This window comes from Desmodus rotundus, chromosome 1 (assembly GCF_022682495.2).
Source record: "Desmodus rotundus isolate HL8 chromosome 1, HLdesRot8A.1, whole genome shotgun sequence".
Taxonomy (NCBI): domain Eukaryota; kingdom Metazoa; phylum Chordata; class Mammalia; order Chiroptera; family Phyllostomidae; genus Desmodus; species Desmodus rotundus.
The window spans coordinates 134,146,257-134,172,513 of NC_071387.1; the positions used below are offsets into that span (position 1 = coordinate 134,146,257).

At 38.2% G+C, this 26,257-nt stretch overlaps 1 protein-coding gene across 1 annotated transcript in view; it reads left to right on the top strand.

Moving 5' to 3' along the window:
- Positions 1–26,257, top strand: part of LNPEP (leucyl and cystinyl aminopeptidase) — a 100,738-nt gene that overhangs the window by 64,478 nt on the left and 10,003 nt on the right. Inside the window, exons 6-15 of the mRNA XM_024563311.4 lie at positions 26–180; positions 1,961–2,074; positions 3,508–3,639; positions 5,953–6,084; positions 8,582–8,742; positions 8,999–9,087; positions 15,863–16,046; positions 17,184–17,340; positions 24,052–24,236; positions 25,714–25,875. Of these exons, the coding sequence (XP_024419079.2) occupies positions 26–180; positions 1,961–2,074; positions 3,508–3,639; positions 5,953–6,084; positions 8,582–8,742; positions 8,999–9,087; positions 15,863–16,046; positions 17,184–17,340; positions 24,052–24,236; positions 25,714–25,875 (1,471 nt within the window). The remainder of the gene's footprint in view (positions 1–25; positions 181–1,960; positions 2,075–3,507; positions 3,640–5,952; positions 6,085–8,581; positions 8,743–8,998; positions 9,088–15,862; positions 16,047–17,183; positions 17,341–24,051; positions 24,237–25,713; positions 25,876–26,257) is intronic.

Genomic DNA, 26,257 nt, shown 5'->3' on the forward strand with positions numbered 1-26,257 from the left:
ATTACCTTTTTCCTGTTATGTCCAGATTTGGTGGCTATTCCTGACTTTGAAGCAGGAGCAATGGAAAATTGGGGTTTAATCACCTTCCGAGAAAAGACACTTCTATATGACAGTAATACTTCTTCAATGGCGGATAGAAAACTGGTTACTAAAATCATCGCTCATGAGCTGGCCCATCAGGTATTAGAACCAAGGCTGTCATATCTCATATCTGTGGTCTGTTACATATCCTAGAGTATAGAATAGGTTTAGAGGCAAACAATAGTTCAACTTTTTATTATAGTATTGTTTTCATAATAAAATGAAACTTTTAAACACAACTTGAGATGAAAGTGCTATCTAATATTTGTATAGGACTTTACAAAGCATTTTCACATGTATTATCTCACTTTTCATAAGTGCTGTAAGGTAAGTGACGATCCCATTTTACGGATGTGGAAACAAGACTCAGCTTAAGTAAATAACTTGCTCAAAGTCGCACAGGTACTAGGTGGCAGCACTAGGCCTTGAAGAAGCACTAACTTACCAAGATCTCTCTCCCCCCTGCTGCAGTAAGTACGTGGCTGTTTTGCCTCTGACCAATGCCAGCTGCTCCGTGTACCTCTGTGGGGGCAAAACGTTTTCCTAAGTTGTACTCTCACAGCTCGTGGACTGTAGTTGTCACGACTAGATTTAGTTTTTCCTCTCCTGCTAGAACTGTGTCTTTTTATTTCTTTCAGAGGGGGAGGGTACTCTTTGTATGAGTTGGAGAACGAGAAAGAAAATCACACAGGTACATGAAGCTCCTCTGTCTTTCCCAACACATTGTCTCTCTGGTGTCCTTGGCAAGGCGCTTCTCAGCGCTGGGCACCGTGCAGAGGTGCCGTGATGGTGGGAGGACACAGAGGAAGGGGAGAGCACGCTCTGGGCGGTTACTCCCTGTCCGGCACCCAACCCGAACAGGACCGCAGAGCCCTTGTGAAGACTTCACGACAAGCTGGTATATGAAGCACATACTTACTTACTATCAGAGTGTTAGGTGTGTACACGAGGCGTCTCTTAGGCAATTTCCTCCAGGTCCGTCATTGTACCTGGGGCCTCCCGTTACTGCTGGGGAGGATTTCTCTCAAAGAAGTGTGACTTCTTTTTTTAGGACGTACAGATCATCTTCATCTCAAACAGGTTTTAGGATAATATCTTTGAAAAATATGTTCTGGTAATTCTCAAAAATGTTTTGTCTCAGTATCTAGTAACTGTATCATGTTGCTGCTGGTCTGAGTCCAGCCCTGGGCCGCACTGCGCGCCCTGTCACCAGATTTTATTTCAGGGAGTGTCGAGTTACACTTTTTAGGAGAGCCTCCTACTTTTTCTTCCCTCTTACTCCCTCACAGAAGAAGACATTAAAGATCTTTCTGACTTTATTTATTTACATGCACGCCGACTTTCTGAAGGAACGTTGTTTGAGTTATGTCTTGAATCACGTGAATACTGTCCTCAACGTCAGCGACTGCGGAGAAATGTGAAGAACGGGCTCTCAGACTGTAGGGAAATCTGTCGCATAGAAATTTATTTTGTAGTTGTTATGGATGGTTGTAAATGCAATGGAAAATAATCTTACTAACTCGATATTAAAAGGTAGAAGAATCTTATTTTCTAGGAAATCTCATTTTTAATGAGGTATCTAAAAACTGTTTATTTAACCTAGTATGTAACATGTGTTACTTTGATAAATATGCTAATTGTCTCTCTTATTTTTTTTCTATTCAATTAGGGTAAAATGTTAAAATTTTATTTTACTTTTAAAGTAAATTTATACAGCTTTTGTAAGTCTTTAATTTGAATGTAGTTTGTTTTAACTATGATGACTGTATTTTAAAGTAATTGTCTTCTAGTTATAGGTGATTAATCTAACAATTCACTTGTTAGAACATTCTTGAGAATGCAAATATTGTGTTGGCTAGTAGATTGTTTTTTCCCACAGTGGTTTGGTAACCTGGTAACCATGCAGTGGTGGGACGATCTATGGCTAAATGAAGGTTTGGCTACTTTCATGGAGTACTTCTCTTTGGAAAAACTATTCAGTGAGCTGTCCAGTGTGAGTACAGTCTACTGTGAATGTCGGGGGGGGGGGGAGTCAAATTATATTTGGCATGTATTTTTATGCATTCGCAATAAAGAAAATGTTTCTAGAAAGAAACAGTAAAATTGGCCCCTGTTACTTATATCTCTACCTCTTGAGATTTGACAATGAAAATTATGCTTTTATTTAATGATATATTGCATTGAAAGCTGAAAGTATGTGAAATTATTTTATACTTTGTAAACATTTGTTGGGAAAAACATTTTAAATTGATTTGCTACATTTTATTTTTAATAGTTGTGATTCTTGTGGTTAAAGGAATTTAGATATAGTTGAAAAACCTTTTTTGCAAAACAATACATTTTGTCCTATGCATAAAGAAAGAAAACAAATTAAGATATTCTGTAGCAATGCTGTCTGTTATCACTCTGATCATGCTTATAACAGTGACATGTAAGTTGATACAGACAAATAATTTGCCCTTTTTAGATACAAACCATATTTTGTTCTTTTTCAAAGACTTGAAACAGCATTCTGTTATAGAGAACATGATGTCACTATGTTGTTAGGCTTTATGGAGATGCTTCCTACCCTTAGAGATATTTGGGCATACCAGGATATGATACGACACATACTGTCAAATATTCATGCAACAGGTGGGAAAGCATAAAGATCCCTTTTAACCCTAAAATGCTGCGACTTTCTATAAAACTTCCTGGATATATGACCCAAAACTGCTTTAAAACAGGAGTTCTTTTAGAGTTTTCAGTTTGAAATTTTCATGTAGGTACTGCTAAAAAATTTCAAGTGGTATAGAAGAAACTTATTTTTAGTCAGAAGACTAAATAAAGGTACTTTAAATCTGTGTATGTCCCCTAGTTAAGCAGTGAGATTCACAGTTTCACCACTTGGTGGTGCCCAGAATGTTCAAAAGCTTCAAATACACTAGTGGAGCTCATCTGCTGAGCTCTCAAAGAATTCTTTCTGTTTGAGTGGTATTTTATTTCAAATGAACCTCAGTTAAAGGAAATACACATTTCTTAATAGAAAAGCTGGGCTGTGTGTAATAAACTAGCTTAAGAGCCAGTTATTATTTTTGTTTTTTAATTTCAGAGTTTTAAAATATACGCTAATCTTTTCAGACTATTTTGAATTTTAAGATTTGGCATTTGGTTGCTTTAATAACAGAATCTTAATTCATCCTTATGTTGTTTAGGAAACACTTTTTCATGTGGCCAGGAGGTTATCATTTTATTTTTAAATTTAATAAATATGCATAAATGTCACACTCTTCCTGTATTTTTAAAAGCTTGTGTTCTGAAGTTTATTGACTCTGGTTATTTTTAATAATATCCTTAAGCAGTAGTATAATTTATTAAATAATTACTATACTTGCCTTTGCCTTTGATACTGCTCATGATTTCCTAATCAGTTTAATTTTTTACTAGTATGAAGACTTCTTAAATTCTCGATTTAAAACCATGAAGAAAGATTCCTTGAATTCATCTCCTCCAATATCGTTGTCTGTCCAGTCTTCACAGCAGATTGAAGAAATGTTTAATTTTCTTTCCTATTTTAAGGTATCGCTATGCACAGTAGTGCCTGGAATAGCTTTTACATTAATTTTATATGTGAGCAAGCTGCATGGTTTAGATTATTTTAAAGATTATTATTATTTAAAGTATTTTTTTAGGTATCCTGTTAAAATTTAAGGTGCTTGCTTCTATTTAAATCTTGGTCTTAACTTTTTCTGGATTATTATTTTTTTCTCTGTCTCTGGTTTAAGTTATCTGACTAGTATTCTGGGCAGTTAGCTAGAACTTACGGCAATATAGTGTTTAAAGTTGCTTCCCTCTTTAGATCTATTGGTAGTATAGGCACAGGGAAGGTGTTAAGCAAGCCCTTGGCTATGTTATTCAGAATCGGGGTATATTCCAAAGTCAGAATTTCCAGAACAAGTAAGCAAACAAGGTATTTTAATAATTGAAGATTAGGAGATTCCAAGATGGCTGTGGAGTAGGTGGAAGCTGCACTCGGCTCCTCCTGGCAGCAAACCAGATTTACAGCTAAATTACAGAACAGTCAATCTGAATAACTAGCTGAAGGACAGCGAACAGGAGTGTTACAACCAAGGATTTACAGAAGAAGCCACATAGAGACTGGTAAGAAGGACAGAGATGCAGAGAGGGCCGGCCCCTCACCCACATGCGGTGGCTGAGAAGCTGGAGTGTTCTCTCAGTTGCAAACAGCCCCCCACCCTGAGGAACGTGGGGTCTCATCCTCAGGCCGGGCTTCCCAACCTAAAGCATCACATCTGGGAACAGGAGCCTGCAGACAAAACCCTACTTCCCCAACCTTGCACAGATAACAATACAGTGATTGCCAGAGAAAAAGGGGGTGGGGAGGGGAGGAAGACAAAGGGGGAGGGTACATGGTGGTGGAAAGAGACCTGAATTTGTGTGGTGTGTGCATAATGCAGGATGCAGATGATCTGTTACAGAGCTGTACACTTGAAAACTATACGGCTTTATTAACCATGTCACCCCAATAAATTAAATAATTTTTTAAAAAGAATTAAAGATTAGATTGCAGGGTCAGAAACACAGACTCCAGACTTGGAGGTGAGTCAAAAACAGAATAGAATCCTGACTGGCATCACCGTGGGTCAGAGGAACACAGTTACCAGTGCCTCTCACATTTGTGTTGGGAGGGAGGGGTGAATGCTATATGCCTTCTTTCCCTCCTTTGCCTTGTGGGTATTAGATTAATTGATTAATAAATTGAATTGCTATGTTAGAGAAGAGAATACACAAAATAAGTGAGATACAGTCTGCATTTTTAATGGGAATGTTATAGCAGAGAGAGAGTTGGTGTTTCAAGATAGAAAAAGAAATGCGGGAAAAGAAAGTACTCAGATTCATCCTGTGACACCATAGAGAGCAATAGGTATTGAGTTCAGTTAATGTGTACGTGGTAATTTTAATGACAGCATTGATAAATATTCATCGGAATTGAAATTCGTTTGAAAACCATTTGAGTGCTTACTGTGTATTAGTCATTGTTTAGTAATTGGAGTTGAATTTTTCAGTTTTCCCCTCAACTAACATACAGTCTAGAAGAAAATATAAATGCATCTCTGTAGCAGATGCAGGAAGTGATATAAATTGCTTTTGGAGATAGGTAAATATGATTTCTATTTCAAATCAGGAAAGGCTTTACCAAGGCGGTGGTTGTTCTAACATTGGGAATGATGACGTATGCATCAGTGAATATAGTGTGACCTTAATAGGTGCACGCCTAATTCCGAATATTAGTGTGTACTTACTACCCTATACATCCATCGGTTCTAAACACTGGAAGTGACTCTGCAGGAAGAAGAGATCTTGGTTACTTCAGCGACGTGATATACTAAAATTGGAAATTAATATATTCCCTACCAGGGAGACTTTTGAGAGCTCTTCTAATTTATCTCCCCCAGCAGAGTGCCCATGAATTGAACTGGTACTTTAAATATTGAGGACGAGAGTGGGGATGCCACATAAAATTTGGCATGTTTTTCTATTAAAAATATATTTACAATCACTTAGCTTTTTAACACTAACAGTGAAACAGCAAGTAACTGATAGACCACACAAAATGTCTCATAGTAGAATTAGTGTGCATGGGAGTCTACTTCATTAATTCTTTTGAGATCCTTTAAAATAATTTTAAGACAATTTGAACATAGTCCATATCTGGTTAATGGGACTAAATAACAGTGTATTATAACTAGATTCTATGTAGGAAAATATATGGTTAGATTGATTACATTTTGAATTTTAGATTCTCAATTTTATAAATCTATTATATTCCATTATTTCCCTCTCTTTCTTACTTTTTTTTTTTTTGAATAGGGAGCTTCTCTCTTGTTGATGCTAAAAACGTTTCTTAATGAAGATGTATTTCAACGTTCTCTTGTCCATTACCTACATAATCATAGTTATACATCCACTCAAAGCAATGATCTGTGGGATAGTTTTAATGAGGTAAGTGACCTGAATATTTTATTTAGCCCTTAAAATAAGAAGACAGGAGTTCTATTTATGTTTTTCTCAAGTATATAAATAAGCTGTGGTACCAAAGATAGTTATTTAAGAAAGGGGGAATGGAGCTTAGGATAAATATTTATAAATAGAGCAAAAATTAAAAATCAAGAGATGGAAGTACTAGTCTTAATCGTTGAAGGATTGTGTGTGGCCTTGTGTAACCATTTTTATTCTATACTTTAATCTCTGTTCCTACTTTGTAGGAGAGTTGTCTTTTCCAAATTAGTGTATATTACTATATTTTCATCTTTTTCAAAAATCTTTTTTTATTCTTATGATTTTGCAATTTTTCTACCTCTCATTCATGATCTTTTTTTTTTCCTGCACTCTGCCCTATGAATCCTCCTGTCTTTCGGAGCCACTTTGTCTAGGGTAGATGATGCGTCACAAGCTGGCTTCCTTGGCTGCATGCTGCCCTTCCACCACCTTGCTGTTTGTCTGTTACGTCTGCAAATATTCTAATAAGCAGTGTAATTAGGTGCACGTTAGGCTTCATAGCAGTGCGCGAGCCTCGCCTGCACCGTGCATGTATGCTAACTGCATGTCTTTAGAAGTATTTGAGAGGTTTTTTACCCTGATCTAGATAAAGTTCTTAATGCTTAGAAGATCACAGACATATTTGAAAATTTGATGATAGTTCTGGACATAATCCCCAGAAAAATCGCATAATGCAAAAATTCACACTGTTTCAAAGTCTGTGGACCCTGTTTAAGAACGTAGCTCTGGATATTTTTCGTATATTCTTCCTGCTGCCTGGCCTTGTCTGAACCTGGCATTTTCTAGCTGTTAACCCTTTGCCCAGAAGGCACACCTTCCCTATTCTCTGAGTTCTCTTTGAGAAGGATTAGTCCTCATTACCTAAGAGTTGCTTCCAAATCATTGTTTTTCTTCTTATCATACAGTAGTATTTCAATCAAAAGCTACACTATTTACTTTATACCTGTTATATTATCTCCTGACATGTAGGTTATATTTCTGCCTCCCTGACTGACTTCAGCTTTTGTATCATAGTGTTTTCCCAACCTAGTCCCAACCATTATCCTCAGGTTTTTAGCATCCACCTCAAACTTGCACCGTCCTCTTCATTTTCAGTTCTCCCTCAAAGACCCCTAAAAGCGCTTTGCTTTGGAGCAGGCTTGTTTTCTTCCCAACTCCTTGCCCAGAAATAAATAGATCTGGGCCATGAGAAGTGTGAGATTTAATATCACAATGAATTTGGGAAAATTCGCTCCATCCTCTTCTGCTTTAAATAAATAGGAGTCCCCACCCCACTCCCCTGGCTATTGTTAGATTGTTCTTAACTTCAATGTCTCTGGTTATATTTTGTTTGCTTTTTTCTTCTATTGATTATGTTCCAGTTAAAGGTGAGATCATATGGTATGGGGACAGTGGGAAGAGGGGATTACAGGAACTACTATAAAGGACACATGGACAAAATCAAGGGGGAGGGTGGAGGTGGGGTAGGGAGGTGGGTTCAGCTGGGGTGGGGTGGAGGGATGGGGAGAAAGGGCATACAGCTGTAATTGAATAACAATAAAAATTTTTAAAAAAGAACAATAATAAAAATAAAATAAAATAAATAAATAGGAATATGGTGATTGAGGTAAGGCCTACCATGGTGCAGTGATATTGTCAACACTTTAAATACTTGATGATTTTAATTGCCTGCAATTCAAATCCATATGTAATTTAAAAAAATAATTTGAATCATAAGTTTAACTTACCTTCTTTAAAGAGATAGTTCTTCAAAAAAATCGCTTCATCATCAATACAAGATGTTTCAGGGACAGCGGGCTTTAGAGGATCTGTGAACCTCTGACACTGGATTTTTGTAGATAAGTTTATGTAGTTATCTGGGAAAGAGGGTCTGGACCATCAAAATAATTCACCACTGTTCTCTAGAGAAACTTAAAGTCAAGGCAACCGACCTGTTTATATTTCACTCTTCTGCTACTGCTGCTGCTGTTTCCTGGCATTTCCACAGTATTAGTTCTTTCAAAGAAGAATTTTAATGCGAAAGCAGAGGGTCTGGAGAATAGAGAAATCTAGACTCTGCTCATTCGCAGGAGGAAGTCTCAGTGCTTCTGACTCAAGACTCCAGTTACTGTTCACACCCTCGGTGCTAGTACTGTGACCTGAAAGAGTGCTTACTTTTCCTGAGGGATTTTAATGAACACTCGGTTGATAGTATCTGCTGGGTTTTCAACAGTGCCTCTCTCTCTTTGGTTGTTTCTTAGTTCTGTTCCAGGTTACTTGCCTTTTGGCAGTTGCTCATTTACCTAGCTTAGAAATGTACGTCCAACTCAGCATTCCAGCTTCTTTTTCTTATGAACATTAAGTGTAGCCTTCATAGAAGGTGGTAGGGAAAGAGGGAAAGATACAAACTGTAATAAGCTGTTTACCTTCGAGCAAAAATAATTTATCCTTTTATTTGTAGGTCACAAACAGAACACTAGATGTAAAGAAAATGATGAAAACCTGGACCCTGAAGAAAGGATTCCCTTTAGTGACCGTCCAAAGGAAAGGAAAGGAGCTCCTCATACAGCAGGAACAGTTCTCTTCAAACACGAAGCCTGAAATCCCACCCTCGGATGCAAGGTGCGTGCCTTTCTCTCCCTGCTGCCGCTTTTGTACCCTCAAGTAAAAACACTTTGAAAGGTTTTGTAATCATAGGTTCTTATAAAACCTCTAACAAGATGATCTCTTTCTGGAAATACCTTGAAAATTTTCACCTTCCTGCCCCGCCCCCCCCAAAAAAACCCCAAAAAAGAAAAAAGAAAAAAAATGACAAATTGTATGTAAATGACTGAAATATTGGAAAATGTGATAATCTTTCAATATTTTCTTTTTATAGCCATCTGTGGCATATTCCACTGTCCTTTGTCGCTGAGGGAAGAAATTATTCAAAATATCAATTTGTATCATTTCTGGACAAGAAATCAGGTTTGACTTAACACTTTTCTGATAAGAAGTTGGAAAGAACATATTTTTAAAACATCTGACCGAGCAGCAGAAAGGAGTTTCCACCATCCAGCGTGCACACTCGTGAGCTGGTTTTGTGAGTCACCTATACACAATGTGACTGAAGTGAGACGGAGTCTGTGTGTCATGCATAAAACTGGTCTGTCATAGTCCTGTGACGTAAGGTATAAAAAGCTCCATTGGAAAGTGCTGGCAGTCCGGATAGAAAATAACAAATGCTGTATCTTTGTATCCTAGATAAATACTTCGTGTTAGACAGTAAGAAGTAGAGCAGTTTCTTAAAGTACGCTCTGCTGACTGCGTCCTGGGGGTGGGCTGGGGCAACGGCATTTTGACAAGCACTCTAGGTGATTCTTATGCCTAATAAAGGTTGACGCATGACCTAGGTAAATAATTACTACAAAATGTCCTGTGGGCATAGTATGCATTTTTTGGTAATGAACAAAATGAGACAAGAAATTATGATCGCAAGGAGGGGGATACTAAAATGTAGCTTACCCACAACGAGTCTATAAAAGCAGTTGAAATGTAGTTTCTGACCATCCGTGAAATACCCCTGGGAGTACCACATCATGTATCCCCTTAATTCGCACCCCGAAAGAACATAACGCTTCTGGGCTCTGCAGGAACCATTAGTGATACTCCACATTGAGGGGAAGGGGAAATCTCTTGTGTGAATTTGGATGTGGTGTTCAGTCCTGTATTTTTGAGAGTGCAGTGTAGTGTGGTGGTGAAGGGAATGAATACTGGAGCCAGACTGCCCGGTTCAGGTGTATGATTTTCGGTGACTTACGTGACTCTCTGAGCCTCATTCCCTCAGCTGTGGAATGGAGGTAGTGGCTGTAGTTACTTTACAGTGCTGTGGTGAGCCCTGAGTTCACTTACATGAAACACCTAGAGCAACACCTGGCATATGTTGTATCCTGGATAAATATTTAACCCTATATAAGGGTTAGCTACTGTTATTGGTTATTATTTTTAAAATATTTCAAACATCATATAGCCCCTCTACAGAATATCTAGGAAAAGCTAATCTTATCTTGTCACAACTACTCTCATGATTATTTCTTAGTCATTTCAAAGTATTTTTTACTTAGCTGATGTCCTTGTGTGCATGTGATTTTTGTATCTCTTCTTGTAAAAAGCAGACATACAGTGATTGATCTAACCTTTCCTTATTATTGAATACTTGATTCACCATGTGTCTCTATGAAAAAAAAAAGCTTTAATAAAATTCGGGCTCTTAATTTTTTTTTGTTATTTCTCATAGGAATGCTTCTCAAAATGAAAACTGTTACCTTTTGTGATTTAATACATATTTCTAAGTTATGCTTCTGTTGTGTGATAACAATTTATAACGCCAGTTGAAACATATGAGCATACCAATTGCATTGCAGTTTAAGCTAGAGTGGAGTGTTACAAGAACAATCTCATTATTTAAAAACCTTAAGAGCAGTTGATAATGCTTGTTGAATCTAGCATAGCTGGAAGTGCTGCCTTCTTTAATGAAAACAAAACCGTATACTTTGAGTGGGCCCTGGGAGGATGGTCTCTGACCTAAGGGACAATAAATAATTTTACCTCCCTGTTTGAAAGGAACCGATGAGGATTTTTTACAAACCTCCTGATAGTCTGTAAGTTTTGGGTGGTATTAGAAGTAATTGGATAATAAGATATCTGCTTTTATTAGTCCTTTACTTTTTAGCTCAGTTTACATGTGAGCTTTTTAAACTCCTTGAGGTTCACAGCCCAAAGTCTAGCTCATATTTTTCTATTAAAACATTTTTTTTACTTAACCCTTACCTGGTACTGTTTCCACTGCTCAAAAATTGAGCAACTCAAACACGCCCCTCCTCCTCTGGTCTCTGGGTGACTTTTGTTTATGCTGTTTTCTGTCCTGGAAGAACATTGCTGCCCACCCCCCCCCCCACCCCCACCCCCACCCCCACCCCCACCCCCCCCCCCCCCCCCCCCCCCCGCTCGCCCCCGCCACCACCACCGCCTTGATTTACTCCTGTTCATTCTTCAGATCTCAGATCACCCGTTGCTTGCTCCAGGAAGCCTTCCCTCGCCCCACGGCAGGTTAGATGCCCTACTTGTGTGCTTTAATAACACTCTCTGCTTCTCTACTTGCAGTACACTGTAAGTACTCTTTCACATAGATCTGTCCTCACGTGAGATGTGTCCCCTACTGGAGGCAGATATCATGGCTGTATGAATCACTTTTGCAACCTTAGCACCAAGTAGGTACAAGAACAGTTATTGAATAAGTAAATATGGTCTATAAAGAAGTGACTCAGTTGCAAATCTCATTATAAAACGTTCCAGGAAAAGAGCATTCAAAGCCTGATGAAATGATATCTTCTGTTTCCTTTCATTTCAAAATATTCTTAGTTAAGGAGAATATACACAATGCACTATGATATAATTGGTTTAATTTAGAGTGGGAACTGAGCCACGATATGATGAAAGCAATGACTGGTAGCTCCTCTCCTCAGCTGTGTTACTTCCCTTGCTGCTGCTGCTCTTTCCATTCCTGGCAGTCCGGGTTTTGAGAATCCACACTGAAAGTGTTTTGTCCTCACAAAAAACGATGGGCTCTAGGGACAGCTGGCTCTTCTTGGTTCCTGATGCTCCAGTGAGAATCACTCTTATTTTAATTTTTTCAGTTCTCATAAGAAATGTAGCAGAGGCGGTGACTACAGAGGCTTATTTTATGTCATATGACTTTAGTACAGGGTGTTATCTTGGTAGTTTGTTTAATTATAGTATATTTCCATGTGTCCTAGGGTTGCTGGGTTAGTCCATTAGTTCAATCAAATGTAGGAGTTATATTTGGTTAATATCTTTGTCACTTTTCCCCACATACATGAATTTTGACCAAGTAATAGTTGTGCAAAAGAAGGGCTGAAAGAGACCATTTTTTCCAAGCTATATAGTAAGGAAGTTATACTAAAAAAGTGAGTGTCTCCCTCTCCCCTTTCTTTCTTCCCCCCTCCTCTGTCTCTGTCTCAATCCACATTGTACTCAGACGTAAGCTCTTTAACTATAGAAAATTCTTATATTGACTCTAACTTGAAACATTCATGTTTCTGAAAGGATATCACTGTGCCAGAAATATTTCCCTGAAACTAGAAGACATGTCATTGGAGTGAAAGGCAATTGGAAGAAAGAAGGAGGAAAATCGTAGCATTAAGATATTTGCCATGTGCCATTCTCAGCTCTTGTCTTTCTCCCCCTAATAAAACAAAGGGGAAGAGGAGGGTATTGCAGAAAGGAATGCTTTTGAACAACGGTGGATGCAGTTCAACTGTATGCCTCATGCTAGTCCTCTGGAGCAAACTACCCAGGAAATTTTTAACTTTGTAGTAAAAACATGACTTTTGTTTCTGTGCTTTAATGTTTCTCTATAAAACAGTAGTTGATTTTCATAACTCACTGACAAATGGCTTTATGGAATCAATGTTAGATTACTTCATCTGAGCTTCTGCCATTTAAGATTCGAGTTGCTCACTCTTTTTAACTACTCAATGGATTGTGAAAACTGAACTGTTAATCTGTTAATGATTATAATAAATTGAAAACACATGAGGGTAGCCTCATCCACATTTGAGCTGCAAGGATGTAGTGACGTCCCTTGTGAGCAAAGCCATTACACTTTGATACCTGTGGTTTTAAGGATCTCTATTCTGGATCATTCAGAAGACCTGAAAGAGACTAATATATTGACTCTTTAAATGATAACTCTCCTCTCCATGCTGTTGGCTGTACTGCTTTATATTTCTGTCATCGAGATGACAGTAATAATTTCAAGTACATTCCCAGCTGTGTTTCTCCTCTCTACCATCTGGACTTGGAGGTTTACATTGTGGCCAGTTGCTTGCTTATCAGCCAAGATACTTTGTATTTCGATATTTTCTTGCATCCGTCCCGTGGGAAAATGGCCATGCTTATCATTGCTTGTCCCCTTTTATGGGAAAGGGAGGTTTGGAGCTATTCAGTCCTTCCCAAGATCCTTTCTTGATAAAAGATCTGTAGGAAATTGTGTTTGGTGACCTGGAAAGTGTTGATCTTTTTGCATCAGCTAATGATAAAGTTAATTTCATTAGTCATAGGTTTGTTAAAAAGGTCTCCAACTTAGAGCAGATGCTATAGCCATTACAGATATCCCTTAGAACCACATTCTGCTCCAGAAAAAGGAATAGACCATATTAAATTACTGTTTTTTCTCACCTATTGCTATATCAGCAGTAAAACAGAAACTAGTATGGAATTTTTATTTTTATTTTTTAAATTTAATCTTTACTGTATTTTTTTCCATTACCATTTAGTCCCCTTATAACTCCCTCCCCCTACAATCACCATGCTGTGGTCCATGTTCATGATTCCTTTTCCCTTTTTGCTCAATCCCTCCACCCCCTCATCCTCCCCACTAGCTGTCATTCTGCTCTCCAAGTCTGTCCCCATTTTCCTTTAGTACAGAATTTTTAAATGAAAAACACTTTATCTTATATGCCATGTTAAGACATGATCAGACTGTAAGTCTTTTCCATTTTAAATATCTTTTGTACTTTCAGTAGAATTAGGGTAAATAGTGTTAAAGCACCTGGTAAATTTTAATAATTCATGCTTTTGAAGTTGATAGACCTGAAGACTTCAGATATTTAAGGGTTTGAATGTGTTTCTAAAGTATATGTGCAAAAACCTTCACACAGAATTATTATGACAGTGAAAATTTTAGAACAGTCTAAATGTTTCCAAATAGGAGATTGATTAAACTGTGGTAGGTCTTGAAATAGAATATTATAAAGATATCTGAGCCCTGGCTGGGTAGCTCAGTGGATTGAGTGTGGGCCTGCAAACCAAAGGGTTGCCGGTTCAATTCCCAGTCAGGGCACATGCCTGGGTTGCAGGCCAAATCCCTGGTAGGGGGCATGTGAAAGGCAACTACACATTGATGTTTCTCTCCCTCGCTTTCTCCCTTCTTTCCCCTCTCTCTAAAAATAAATAAATAAATTCTTTTTAAAAAAGAAAAATACATTATATATATTTTTAAAAATATATTTGAACAGTGCATGTGAAGACAATGGAAAATGGAAGGGGGTGGAATCTGATAGGTGAAAAAGCAGTATAAAAATGCATGCATATGTGTAGATCCATTGTATGGAGTATTACATCAGCTGCCAGTAAATTGTGTATCAGAACAATCTTGGCAGGAAATATACCCCACAGTGCTATTGTTGTCTGAGTTTAGATTATTTTTCTATCTCTCTACTCTACTCTTGCTTTTATAATTTTAAAAATTAGTATTTTTTAAAGTGGGGAAGAAACTTACATCATAAGCCTTATTTAGATACTTTGAAACAATTTACCATGACACAGTTATTTTGTTAATTCATCTGTTAATTACCAAGTATTTTTTTGAGTACTAGGAACATTGTTTTGGGCACTGAGACAGTAACAGTGAAAAAAATAGTTCATGGAGCATATATTCTAACAAACAGTAAACCTTAAGATGCTTAGAAGCATACCCTTAACTATTATATTAAATTCATGTCTTTGTTACCAAATTTAAAGGACATTTCTTGATTAGTAATTTTAAAGATTTTAATATTCACTACATATATTTTGTAGTCAGCTTTTGTAGTAATATGTCTTTGTAGTCATGTATTTTGTACCTTAGTAATTTAAAATTAATTGAAATTATTCCATATAAATTTTTAACAATTCTCTCAGCATTTATATACATACTGGTAGGGGCCCAAAAAGTGCATATCACTTTTATATTATTTTAACTCAATTATTTTTAAAAAGACTTTATTTTTAAAGAGAGGGGAAAGGAAGGAGAAAGAGAGGGAGAGAAACATCAATGTGTGGTTGCCTCTCACACGCTTCCCACTGGGGACCTGGCCAGTAAGTAACCCAGGGATGTGCCCTGACTGGGAATCAAACCTGCGACCCTTTGTTTTGCAGTCTGCCCTCAATCCACTGAGCTCCACCAGCCAGGGCCAGTTATTTTTTATTTGTGCCCAATGAGACATTAGCCCTTCCCTGATGTTTTGCTAGCTTTGAATTATGTAACTTTTCTAAATGGCTTTATTTGTTCTTCCTTTGCTAACATAGAGACAAAGGTGGAGATGGAACACATGTATACCGTTCTCTTACGCGATGCTCCCTGCTGCCCTGTGCTACAAGCATTTTCCCTTTCTCCCTGCTTCTCCTCTCTAGGCACAATGAACTTGGGAGCCCGTTCAGTGCATGGACACCATGTATACTTTCTTTCTGGGTCTTGAATCCTCTCTACCTGGCTAACATATTTTGAGGTCTCAGCTTAGCTGTCATTTCTTCCAGGAAAGCTCTCTTAACTTTCCCTAAAGGATGAGCATTTCTTCTATGTACTTCCATTGAATACCATCAATAACATTTATATGAATTCTATACATTAGACTGTAAGATTTGTGAGAGAAGGGACATAACCACCTTGTTTACCATTAAATAAATAATTGTTACATGAGTGAGTAGTAACCTTTGTTAATGTGAAAACAACTGCACTGAAGGCAGAGATTTGACTTCTTAATAGAATAATAAAATATATATATGTATATATATAATATACCAAATAACTTTGAAACAAAGCATTTGTTTAATATTTTTTTTCTTGCCCTATTCCCCTCCTCTCCTCTCTCTCTCTCTCTCTCTCTCTCTCTCTCTCTCTATCATTTTTGGCCTGTATCAGATGTCATCAATCTTACAGAAGAAGTGCAGTGGATCAAAGTCAACGCAAACATGACTGGCTATTATATTGTACATTATGCAAATGAGGACTGGGACGCACTCATCCAACAGTTGAAAATAAACCCTTATGTCCTGAGTGACAAAGACCGGGCGAACCTCATCAACAACATCTTTCAACTTGCAGGGTACGGTATGCTTGGTTTGGTTTTGTTTGTTTTTTAACAAGTGATATTGAGAAAAAGAACATTTTAGAAAAACAGTTCGAAAGAACTAGCATGTATTACCTGTAAGGTATAATTCATGTTGGAGGAACTGGGAAAGGTAAGAAATACTCCATGCCTCCAGGGACTGTAATTTATATGGAAACCTAAGCTACAAATATTGAACAGTTAAATAACAAGATATTATTTAAATAATGTCTCAAGTATGTAGATGCCAACAAGCAGACTCATATTTGCTGAGTACATTGATAGTTCCAGCTTTGTTTTATGTCTTGAGAGAATTCTTTTCAAGCAGCACTTGGTCTAAGTGTGATGCTTAGTGCTTACTCACCAGTTTGAGGAACATATCTGATATCTAGATCAGATCCTCCTTATTTGTGTACCGCTTGCCTCCCCCCTCACCAATGCATTACGGTTTCCCAAAGCCAGAAATGGCAGTGACCTTGTGTGTGTAGGTATCTTCGGAATAGGAAGATTACCAATTTAGGTTGTTAATGGGTCTAGAGACGCAAGAAATATTCAAAAGTGTTCCTTCTGACTATTCTTGACCTTCCTATCTAGGTTCATTTTTTAATGAAATTATCTTATATCATCTCAGTCATCACTGTTATGATTTCTATAAAATGGTTATTTTTAAAACATACCATAAATTCACAGTAGACCTCACTTTAACAAGTTCGACAAACAAATTCCCATATAAACAAATAATATTTTTTGTGATTCAAATCCTCTTTATGCTACCTGTTCTCACCTGGTAAATATAAGTAAATATAAGTAAAAAATAAATAAAATTAGTACTTTTCATCTTTTATTTCCTAAGATATTGTAATTCTTTACCTGAGTCAGTAGCAATTCACGGGTGACATAGAATAAAAATGGAGCAATTGTGTTTCTTTTTCTTGAAATGTATCTTTAACCTTGGGCCACATCCATGAACATAATTAAAGGTAATAATTAGTCTAACTTTACAGAATAACACTCTAAGCTTAAATTTTAGGTCTTCAAGACTCACCATCTGGCCATAAAATTTCTCTCTCAGCACGCGTAGAGTTCATCTGCCTTTCTCTGCGTGTTTACTTTTTCTGCTCCTTTACCCTTTAGCCTCGGCAAAGTGCCTCTTCAGAGGGCCTTTGATTTGATCGGTTACCTTGGAAATGAGACCGCTACTGCACCCATCACTGAAGCCCTGCTGCAGACAGGCCTCATCTATGACCTCCTTGAAAAACTGGGATGTGTGGATCTGGCCTCAAGAGTCGTGGTAAGTCTGCCTTTTGCCAGCTTCTCTTTGATACTTTCTTTTAATACGGTTATTCAGAATTCCGTTCGGCAGTAATAGGCCGAAAATACAACTAGTTAAATTCCATTTTCTTTACTTTTCTAGAAATCTTTACTTTGAATCAAAATGTCATTGCTTATCATGAAGCAATGATAAAGGCTTATCATGGTGTGGTCTCATCTGCATATCAAAATATAGACTTCTGATACTGCTATCACATGAAAAGAAAAGTTTTCTATTCAAATCCTGGTTTATTTTTGTGTAACAAATGCTTTCAATGGGCCTCTTTGCAAAGTAGTTTTCCCCGTTCATATTCCAGTGGTCCGTATAAAATGGCAGTCACGTTTGTGTTGAGAATAGTGTCTAGGAGTCCTTACCGATGGTCTGTCTTGTGGATGCCATTGCTGGTGGGTCTGTTTCTCAGCGAGGCAGTGAGGGAGGCTTCGTAGTGGGGACTGTTTTACCGTTTTTAAAGCCAGTTGCTTGCTCTTAATAGTTAACAACTGTTTCTAGACACCTTCAGTGTTATACCATTGACTGAGTCATTAAAAGCTTGGGAGGGAGCAGCGAATCCTTTGTTTTATCCAATTCTCTGAACCTACCCATTCTGACAACAGGGTTTGCTTTGTAAACTAGTCCGGTTTTCCAGAGACCAAGCAAAAGACAGCTTTCAGGAAAAGGAAGTATTAGAGCAGGAATTAAAAAAAGCCTTTTAGAATTTGGTGTCCTCTCTGGTAAAAGGAAGGAGTTGGATTATGTAACTTTTTTTTAACCATCTTTTTTCTGCCACTCTTACTGTGCATCCTACTCTGCACCCCATGTGATAAAGTCTTAACACCTGCATGATTCTCAGTGGGGGAAGGGGATGTAGGGCAGGAGGGCTGTGTGGTGCTTGAAAAGCACCCTTCCTCACAGGTTTCTGCTCTGACCCCAGAGGAGCCACCCCCATCCCCACCCATAAGTGAGATGCTTAAGTTAGATGATTTCTGAGGTCTCTTCTAATTGATGGGTTTTTCTCATTCTTCTATTTTTGTAAGGCTTTAACTCCCAGCCTTAATAAAAACCAGCACCAGAAACAAGTACATGTCAGTGTTTATTATGTTCTGTACACCATCCTTAGTGCTTAATGATGATCACCCTGTTTAATACACAATCCCAAGCAGATATTTCTACCCTCATTAGATATATGAGGAGACTAACTGCCCCAAGTCACTTCCCTAGTTGATTATAAAGCTGAGATTTAAACCCATATTCGTTTCACTTCAAAGCCTATTCTTTGTGCTGTGTTGCTATATTTTAAATTAATTTGTATTCTAACAATGTCATCTTTCCAATGATATCTTTTTGTTGGGAAAGTCAAAGGCTGCTATCATTTTTTTCTTTTTTAAACTGAGATTTTTTTTTAATTAAAAAAAAAAAAGGCTTGAAAAGCTTGTAGACCATGTGTTTAAGGTTTAAAATCACAGACCCACCTCTAGTTACTTACTTGGAAATGAAGTTGGCAACTTACTACATGAGATTTCTTTCATATCCAAAATGTTAGCAACAGTGTTTTTAGAGTATTTATGTGCATTTCCGAGAAGTATGCAAATAACTTATTGGTCTCTTTAGGGCAAACTTAGAATCCAACATAGACTTTCTACTAATAGTATATTAAAGAAATTGGCCATTTGTTAGTTCAGCTACTGTAGATGGGCATTTGGGTTATTTGGAATTTGGAGCTATTACAAATAGTGTTGCCGTAAATATTCTTGTTTATGACTTTGGTGAATTTCTATGGGATATGTGTCTGGAAGTGGAATTTCTGAGTCATTACATATGCATCATTAATACTGTACTAGCAAATCGTTTTTCAAAGTTATATCAATTTAACACTCCGTCAGCAGTGTTTGAGAATTCGAGTTCTGTTCCGGATCAGTTTTTTGCCAGTACTTGGTGTTAGTAACAAACCTTTCTTCTTTTAGCTTTTCTGATGTGCGCATCATAGTATTGCAAGTTTGGCTTTAATTTGCACGTCCCTAAAGTGAAGATGAACTCCTTTTTGATACGTATATTGACCACTGGGTGTTCTCTTTTGTACCCAAGTCTTTCGGTGTCGGCCTTTTTCTTATTGGTTTGTGAGAGTTCCTTATATATTCTGTGTTTGAGTCCTTTGTTGATCATGTATATTTACAAATATCTTGTCCTGCTCCAGCTTGCCTTTCCACTCTTAATGGTTTTTAAATTAGCATAAATTCTTAGTTTTAAGGTCTGAAATCTGTTTGGCCCAAGATATTGTCCTGTGTTTTTCTTTGAATACTATTGTTTTATCTTTTATATTTAGATTTATGATCCCTCTGAAATTGATTTTTGTATATGGTGTGAGCTGGGCATAAATATTAATTTATTTTCATGTAGATATCAATCGATCCTACACCAGTATACATCATTGCATATGTATTTGTTTACTTTGTGGGTTATTAGTGCCATATCAAATCAATATGGGGTAGCATATTATTTTCCTATGGCTGCCATAATAAATGATTACAAACTTGGTGTCTTAAAACAACAGAATTTATTCTCTTACAGTTCTGGAAGCCTTAGATTAAGGTGGTGTTGGGGTAGGGTTGGTTTCTCCTGAGGGAGAATTCGTTCCATGTGTCTCTCTTAGCTTCAGGGGGTTGCTAGCACCCCTTGGCATTCCTTGGCTTGTAGCTGCATTGCTACAGTCTCTGCCTCCGTCTTCACGTGGCATTCTTCCTGTGTTTCTTTGTCCGAGTTTCCTCTTATAAGGGCACTAGTCATTGGATTTGGGCCCTCCGTAATCCAGTATGGCCTCATAACTTGTTTACATCTGCAAAAGTCCTAGTCCCAAGTAAGGTCACATTCAAATAAGGTTCCAGTCAGACATGAATTTGTGGGGGGGATACTATTTAATCCAGTATGGGTAGCAATATTAGTCTATATCACTCACTTCAGTAATAGGGAACGGTGTTGGTACTGAATATGCCCCGAAGGGAGGCAGAATATCTGTCTACTCTGAAGCTCCACAGCTAGTTAAGTTTCGCAGTGGCAGCAGCCACTCTGCCTCCGCCTCTCTCTGTTAACTGTGTTAAGTTCCAGTGTCAGGAAGCACTCGGTAACTTACCTCAAGCTATCCCGGTGCCGAGAATATAGAGGCGAAACACAATCTGAGGAGTTAAACCTTTTGAATAGTTTCCTACTGTGGCACACAAGTAACTCTGCATCTTCATTCCAGGTGGTGATTTCCAGTTGGCTGGACAGGGATGTGTTTGTTACGAACGTACCTCAGGGTGACGTCCAGGGGCCTGGTGGTTAGATGGCAAGGACGGGAGGCTTAATATGTGATGGAAGAACACAGGTCCCTTTACTGCTGGAGACCCTCATACACGTGATTGTCAGTTAAAAGTCAGCCTCGCTTCAGTTCACCAAGAGTGAAAAATTGTCTCTTTAAAATTCTAATTTTAGGGCATTTTGGTAGCATTGAAACTCTCAAAATAGGAAGTCTGACCTACTATAGTTGGAGATTGGAATGGCAGATATTTCTGAGTCCTTGGATCTAATCTTCAAATACTATTTGTGATTAAGACTGGTGTCTAATTCTTTATGCCAGGGGGGTCAAACTCATTTTCATTGGGAGCCACATCAGCCTCCCAGTTGCCTTCAAAGGGCCAAATGTAATTTTAGGACTGTATAAATGGAACCACTCCTTAACAGTTAAGCGAGAGCTCGGCGTTGTGCCGGGCCGGATTAAACAAGGTGGAGGGCCGGATTGGGCCCGCGGGCCTTGTGTTTGCCACCTGTGCTTTCTGCCATTGTCACCAGAGCAGTGTGTACGTTTATTGGTCATTTTGTTGTACTGGCGGCACGTACCTACGGAACACACACCCGTGTGTCACATTTTGATGCTGTGTGGTGGTGGGCAGGGTCTGGGGCACATTTCAGTTGTGTCCTGTTGTTCACATGTGATGTTAACATCTGATCCCGGCCGTATTCCTGTCTCATGACTTACAAGTCTGTCATTCTTTTACATACGAGGGGTTGGTGGGACAAGCCTTTGCAATAAAAGCTGATACTTCACATTTAAGAAGTTCAGTTGACCCAAGAAAGAACTCCCTGGGCATATCACTGCAAAATTAAAGCAGTAAATCAAGATGTAATACATAAGGGCCAGCATCTTTCCATGTTTTGCTTTTAAAATCATTTTATGTTTGTTACTGCATTTTATTGCATATCCAGTGTTTGTAGCTTATATGACCCTATTTGAATGTCACAGTAGGAAAAGATTCAAAAGGTTTAACTCTTTGAATTGTGTTTAGCATCTGTATATTTCCTCTCCTCACTTGCCATTTTTACTTTATGAAATCAGAGGATGGGATTCTGTTGTTCCGTGAGTTTAAATTTCAAAAATTAATTTAAAACTATGGAAAAAATAAATGTAATTTTATTTGTAAAAAACAAAGGTGATTTGACATCCTTGCTCTGGTTTATTAATACGAAAAATATGGCCTGGATTACTTATAAAATGACATTTTATATCTGCAGGCATTTTCTAAAGAGTTATTTTTTTTAAGTAAAATACTTTTTATGTTATCATTTGAAATATATTTCAAATCAACTATTCGGGAATTTCCTGTTGACTGGTGTGCAGGGAATAACTAGTAAAATTTGACCCTGTAATTCCAGTGGAGTAACTGTTCAGGAACTAGCCTGAGCATCTTCAAACGTCAGGTTCCTCTTGCCTCTAGTACTTTGAAGGGCCTTTTCTTTCTTTCTTTTTTTTTTGTACTGGCCTCTTTATGTTTCAGTTAATTCTAAAGGAGCATCGCCATTTTTCTCCACTGAACCTTTTAAAGTAGTATTTCAAGTGTGTGACTTTTGTTTCTCTTATTCCTCTTTTGTTTATGTTTGACAGTTATGAGTAGCTTTTAAGTTTCTTTTATGCTTCACTCATTTGGGATGGTTTGCCCTGGTGATAACGTTGAGGCGGTCAGGCCAGTGAAGACAGCATGCGCCAAAGCAGTCATGTGTATCCAATAGGACCGCCTGCACTGCTTTTATGTTCCTTGCATTATCAGTCAGCACGGCCACTGTTTTTCCACTTCACATCCTCCCAATGACTCACAAGCTTACTCACACATTCCACAAGGTGTCTGTTCTCTATTTTATTCCTTGTGAAGCAAACAAACAAAAGTGAATTGACCTGTCATCACAAACTTTGAGTCATCCTTGCGTGGATTTTTTTTCCCATTCTCATGGTCAGAGCCATAAGAGATTTATTCAGAGGTCTTCTGAGAAAATGGCTTCACAGTTTAAAAGTCTCTGACCAGTATTCATTTTAGGTATTGACAGTGGTACTCAGTAAGAATATACTGCTCTGTGAAGAACTTGAACTAGTTTTCTGGGGTTGGGAGTTTTTGTATCTGGTCACCTGGGGCGCCTGGCTGCTCAGGATGAGACAGGGCTCGGGTGCTGCTGTGAAAGACGTACTAGGGGAGGGCGTGCCCCAGGCCGGGAACCCTGCTGGCGGGTGTGCCTGTAGATTTTTTTCATTTTGATTCTCCTTACAACTGTGAAGGTTTTCTAAAACATACCTATAAGCATTTTTATTTTAAAAATCTTGTTCCTTTTAGCGGCCTTCATAAATGCGTATTTTATGTGATGTTTTCTTTAAATCCCCTGTGCCCTCACCCCTCCCCATGCACCACCTCGGCACTATGGACTCGGCACTATGGAAATACTTCCACATCCTATTAACAGCTTTTACACTGGTGTTGTGGGGAGAGATGAAAAAGAAATAAGGATTTGTTGATTTCTTAATACCATAAGTATACATTTAAGAATGATCTTATTCAGAAGTGATATAACAATGGACTGAACAGTAAATGATATTACTGAATATCTTGTTCATTTCTTTAAGTTTGATAAGGCATTATGGTTATTTGGAGAATGTCCTTATTTCTGGGAGTCGCATGTTAAAGTATGTATAATTGAAATATCATGATATCTGTAGCTTCCTTTCATATGGTTCAGCTAAAACCATTAAAAAGTATGTGTGTTATACACATATAGAAACAAAGAAAATGTAAGAATATTAAAAAACAGTGAATCTAGCATATGGGTGTACATTGTCCTATTCTTGTAGCTTTTTTGTAGGTTCAGAATTTTTAAATAACAAGTTGGGGGGAGAAAAAATAACTATAAACAACTGTAATTTCCTAAATATCAACTAGTTGATATTTTAAATATTTCTTTAATATTTGATTCAGAAACACTTAAACATCTACTCATAAGTAAAGAGTTTTATTTTTCTCTCACTGCTTTTTGGATTTATGGATTCTAAAGTCGTGAGGTCAGGAAGTTCCAACTTCTTTGTAGGACGATACTTTGGGGCAGGAAAACAACTTCTAGCTGAGTAGACACAGAAGAAAGGTCCCCTGCTGCACAGACGTCATTAATTCTTTCTGTGTTATGTCATTAAAAGTCTCTCTTGGCTATAGCAGCCTTTCGTATGACCTTTATATTGAATGGTTCATCCCAGCTGTATGTGGGCAGTTGATATTTAATGAGTAATATCTTGTTGCCTCTCCCTTTTCCCTCCTTTGGTAAATGTTGGGGAAAAGAGATCTAGTTTTCCTAATTTTTTTGGTTGTCCTAATTATCATTCCATTATAATCCATTTTATCTGTCCAGACCAGGGTATTTCAATTGCTTCAAAACCAAATTCAAAAGCAAACTTGGACTGATGAGGGCAACACATCTGTTCGAGAGCTGCGGTCGGCCTTGCTAGAATTTGCTTGCACCCACAGCCTGGAGGACTACAGCACTGTGGCCAAGAAGCTGTTTGACGACTGGGAGGCATCCAATGGAACTCGAAGGTGATGTGCACTTCTACTCAGAAGGACTCTCTTCTTCTTCTTTACTTCACATCATGTGCTAAAACCAGAGACTCCTCATCCTGGGTCAGAAATGTTATAAAACTGAGTGCTAATGTATGTGAACTCTATGTACTTATATTCTCAAATAAGATATTTTTTAAAATTGTGGTAAAATATAGATAACATAAAATTTATTATCTTAACAATTTTTAAGTGTTCAGTTCAGTAGTATAAGTATATTTACATTATCATTCAACGAATCTCCAGAACTTTATCTTGCAAAACTGAAATTTGTTACCCAAACAACTGCCCACCAATCCCCTCTCTCTATCCTCTGGAAGCCACCATTCTGCTTTCTATTTTATGAATTTTTGCTACCCTCAGTGCCTTATATATGTGCAGTCATACAGTACTTGTCTTTCCTTGACTAGCTTCTTTCACTTAACAAAATATTCTCAAGGTTCATCCATGTTGTAGTATGTGTCAGAGTTTTCTTTCTTTTTAAGGCAGAATAGTCAATCCATTGTATGCAGTATACACCACATTTTGCCTATTCGTTCATCCTTTGATAGACATTTGGGTGCTTCCACCTTTTGGCTCTTAGGAAGAATGCTGCTACGAACGTGGGTGTACAAATATCCTTTTGAAAGCTTTCCTTGAGTTATTTCGGATGTGTACCTAGAAGTAGGAGCTGCTTGGATCGTATGTAGTTCTATTGTTAATTTTTTGAGGCACCACCGCCACACCGTCTCCCACAGCGGCCGCACCATTTGCATTCCCACCAGCAGTGCACAGGCTTCCTTCCAGTTTCTCCACGTCCTCACCAACACTTGTTATTTTCTGGAGTTTTTTTTTTTTTTTTTAATAGCAGCCATCCTAATGGGTGTGAGGTGTCAAAAAGTCTCCTTTAATTTAGGAATAAAACATAGCAAGTGGAGTTAGCAATTAGTAGAAATATTTTGATGAAGTTTGGTTCTTTCTAGGTTCCCTATGGGGCATTATGGAAAAGGATTCAAGCATCAGATAAAGTGATCATAATCATGGCAGAAACTGTGCTTCTTCCCCTCTTCTCATCCCTCTCTTCATAGTTTTACTATGGCATTTACCACACTGTATTATAACTTTTTATTATATATTTACTATTCTGTATTTTGTGATAGCTTGTGACTTCATAGAGGCAGAGACTGTGTCTCTTTCTTCTCCTCGCTATCACCCAGCCAATTGCCTGCCTGCTTCTTCATGGATGCTCAGTGAATAATTGTTGCATTAAATTGAATTGATATTCCTCATAGTCACACCAACCAAGAAAGTAGCAGCCACTAAAGTAATCATTTTCTTCACTATTAGTTAGTTGCAAAGTAAAGACTCTTCCGCTCTGCTGCTCTGCTCCAGTCCCAGAAACATCACCACTAGTCATTTCCTCACCTGTATATTCAGAGGTTTTACTTGTTCTCATATCTGCCCACCTCTCTTACAGCCTGCCTGCTGATGTCATGACTGCTGTGTTCAAAGTTGGAGCAAGAACTGAGAAAGGCTGGAACTTCCTCTTAAGCAAGTATGTCTCTATAGGCTCTGAAGCAGAGAAGAGTAAAATCCTTGAAGCTCTTGCCAGCTCAGAGGACGTACGGAAACTTCACTGGTATGAAACCACCCAAGGAATATGACACATGGAAACCAAGAGCACAACAGTATTGTGCTCCAAGGGTGGGGAGCCCATTTTTCTCTGGGATCTTCCTTTTTCTCCCTGTACTCACAGGCTGCCTTCATGTGAATTTGTGAGACATTTCCTTTTGAATGTTCAGCTGATGAAGACCTGGGAATGGGAGTTTCCCATGGGGAGAGAAGGGCAGTGAGCGGGGCCTCCTGACTGGAGGGACAGTCAGTGGCAGGGTAGAGGAGCTCTGGGAGCCCAGGGAGATGGGAAAGTATCTTGAGAGTCAGCACTGGGAAGGACAGAGGGAGGCATTTGGGTGTCATTGCTTCTCTTGTATACTCTGCCCACACAATCCTAGCAGAGTCCC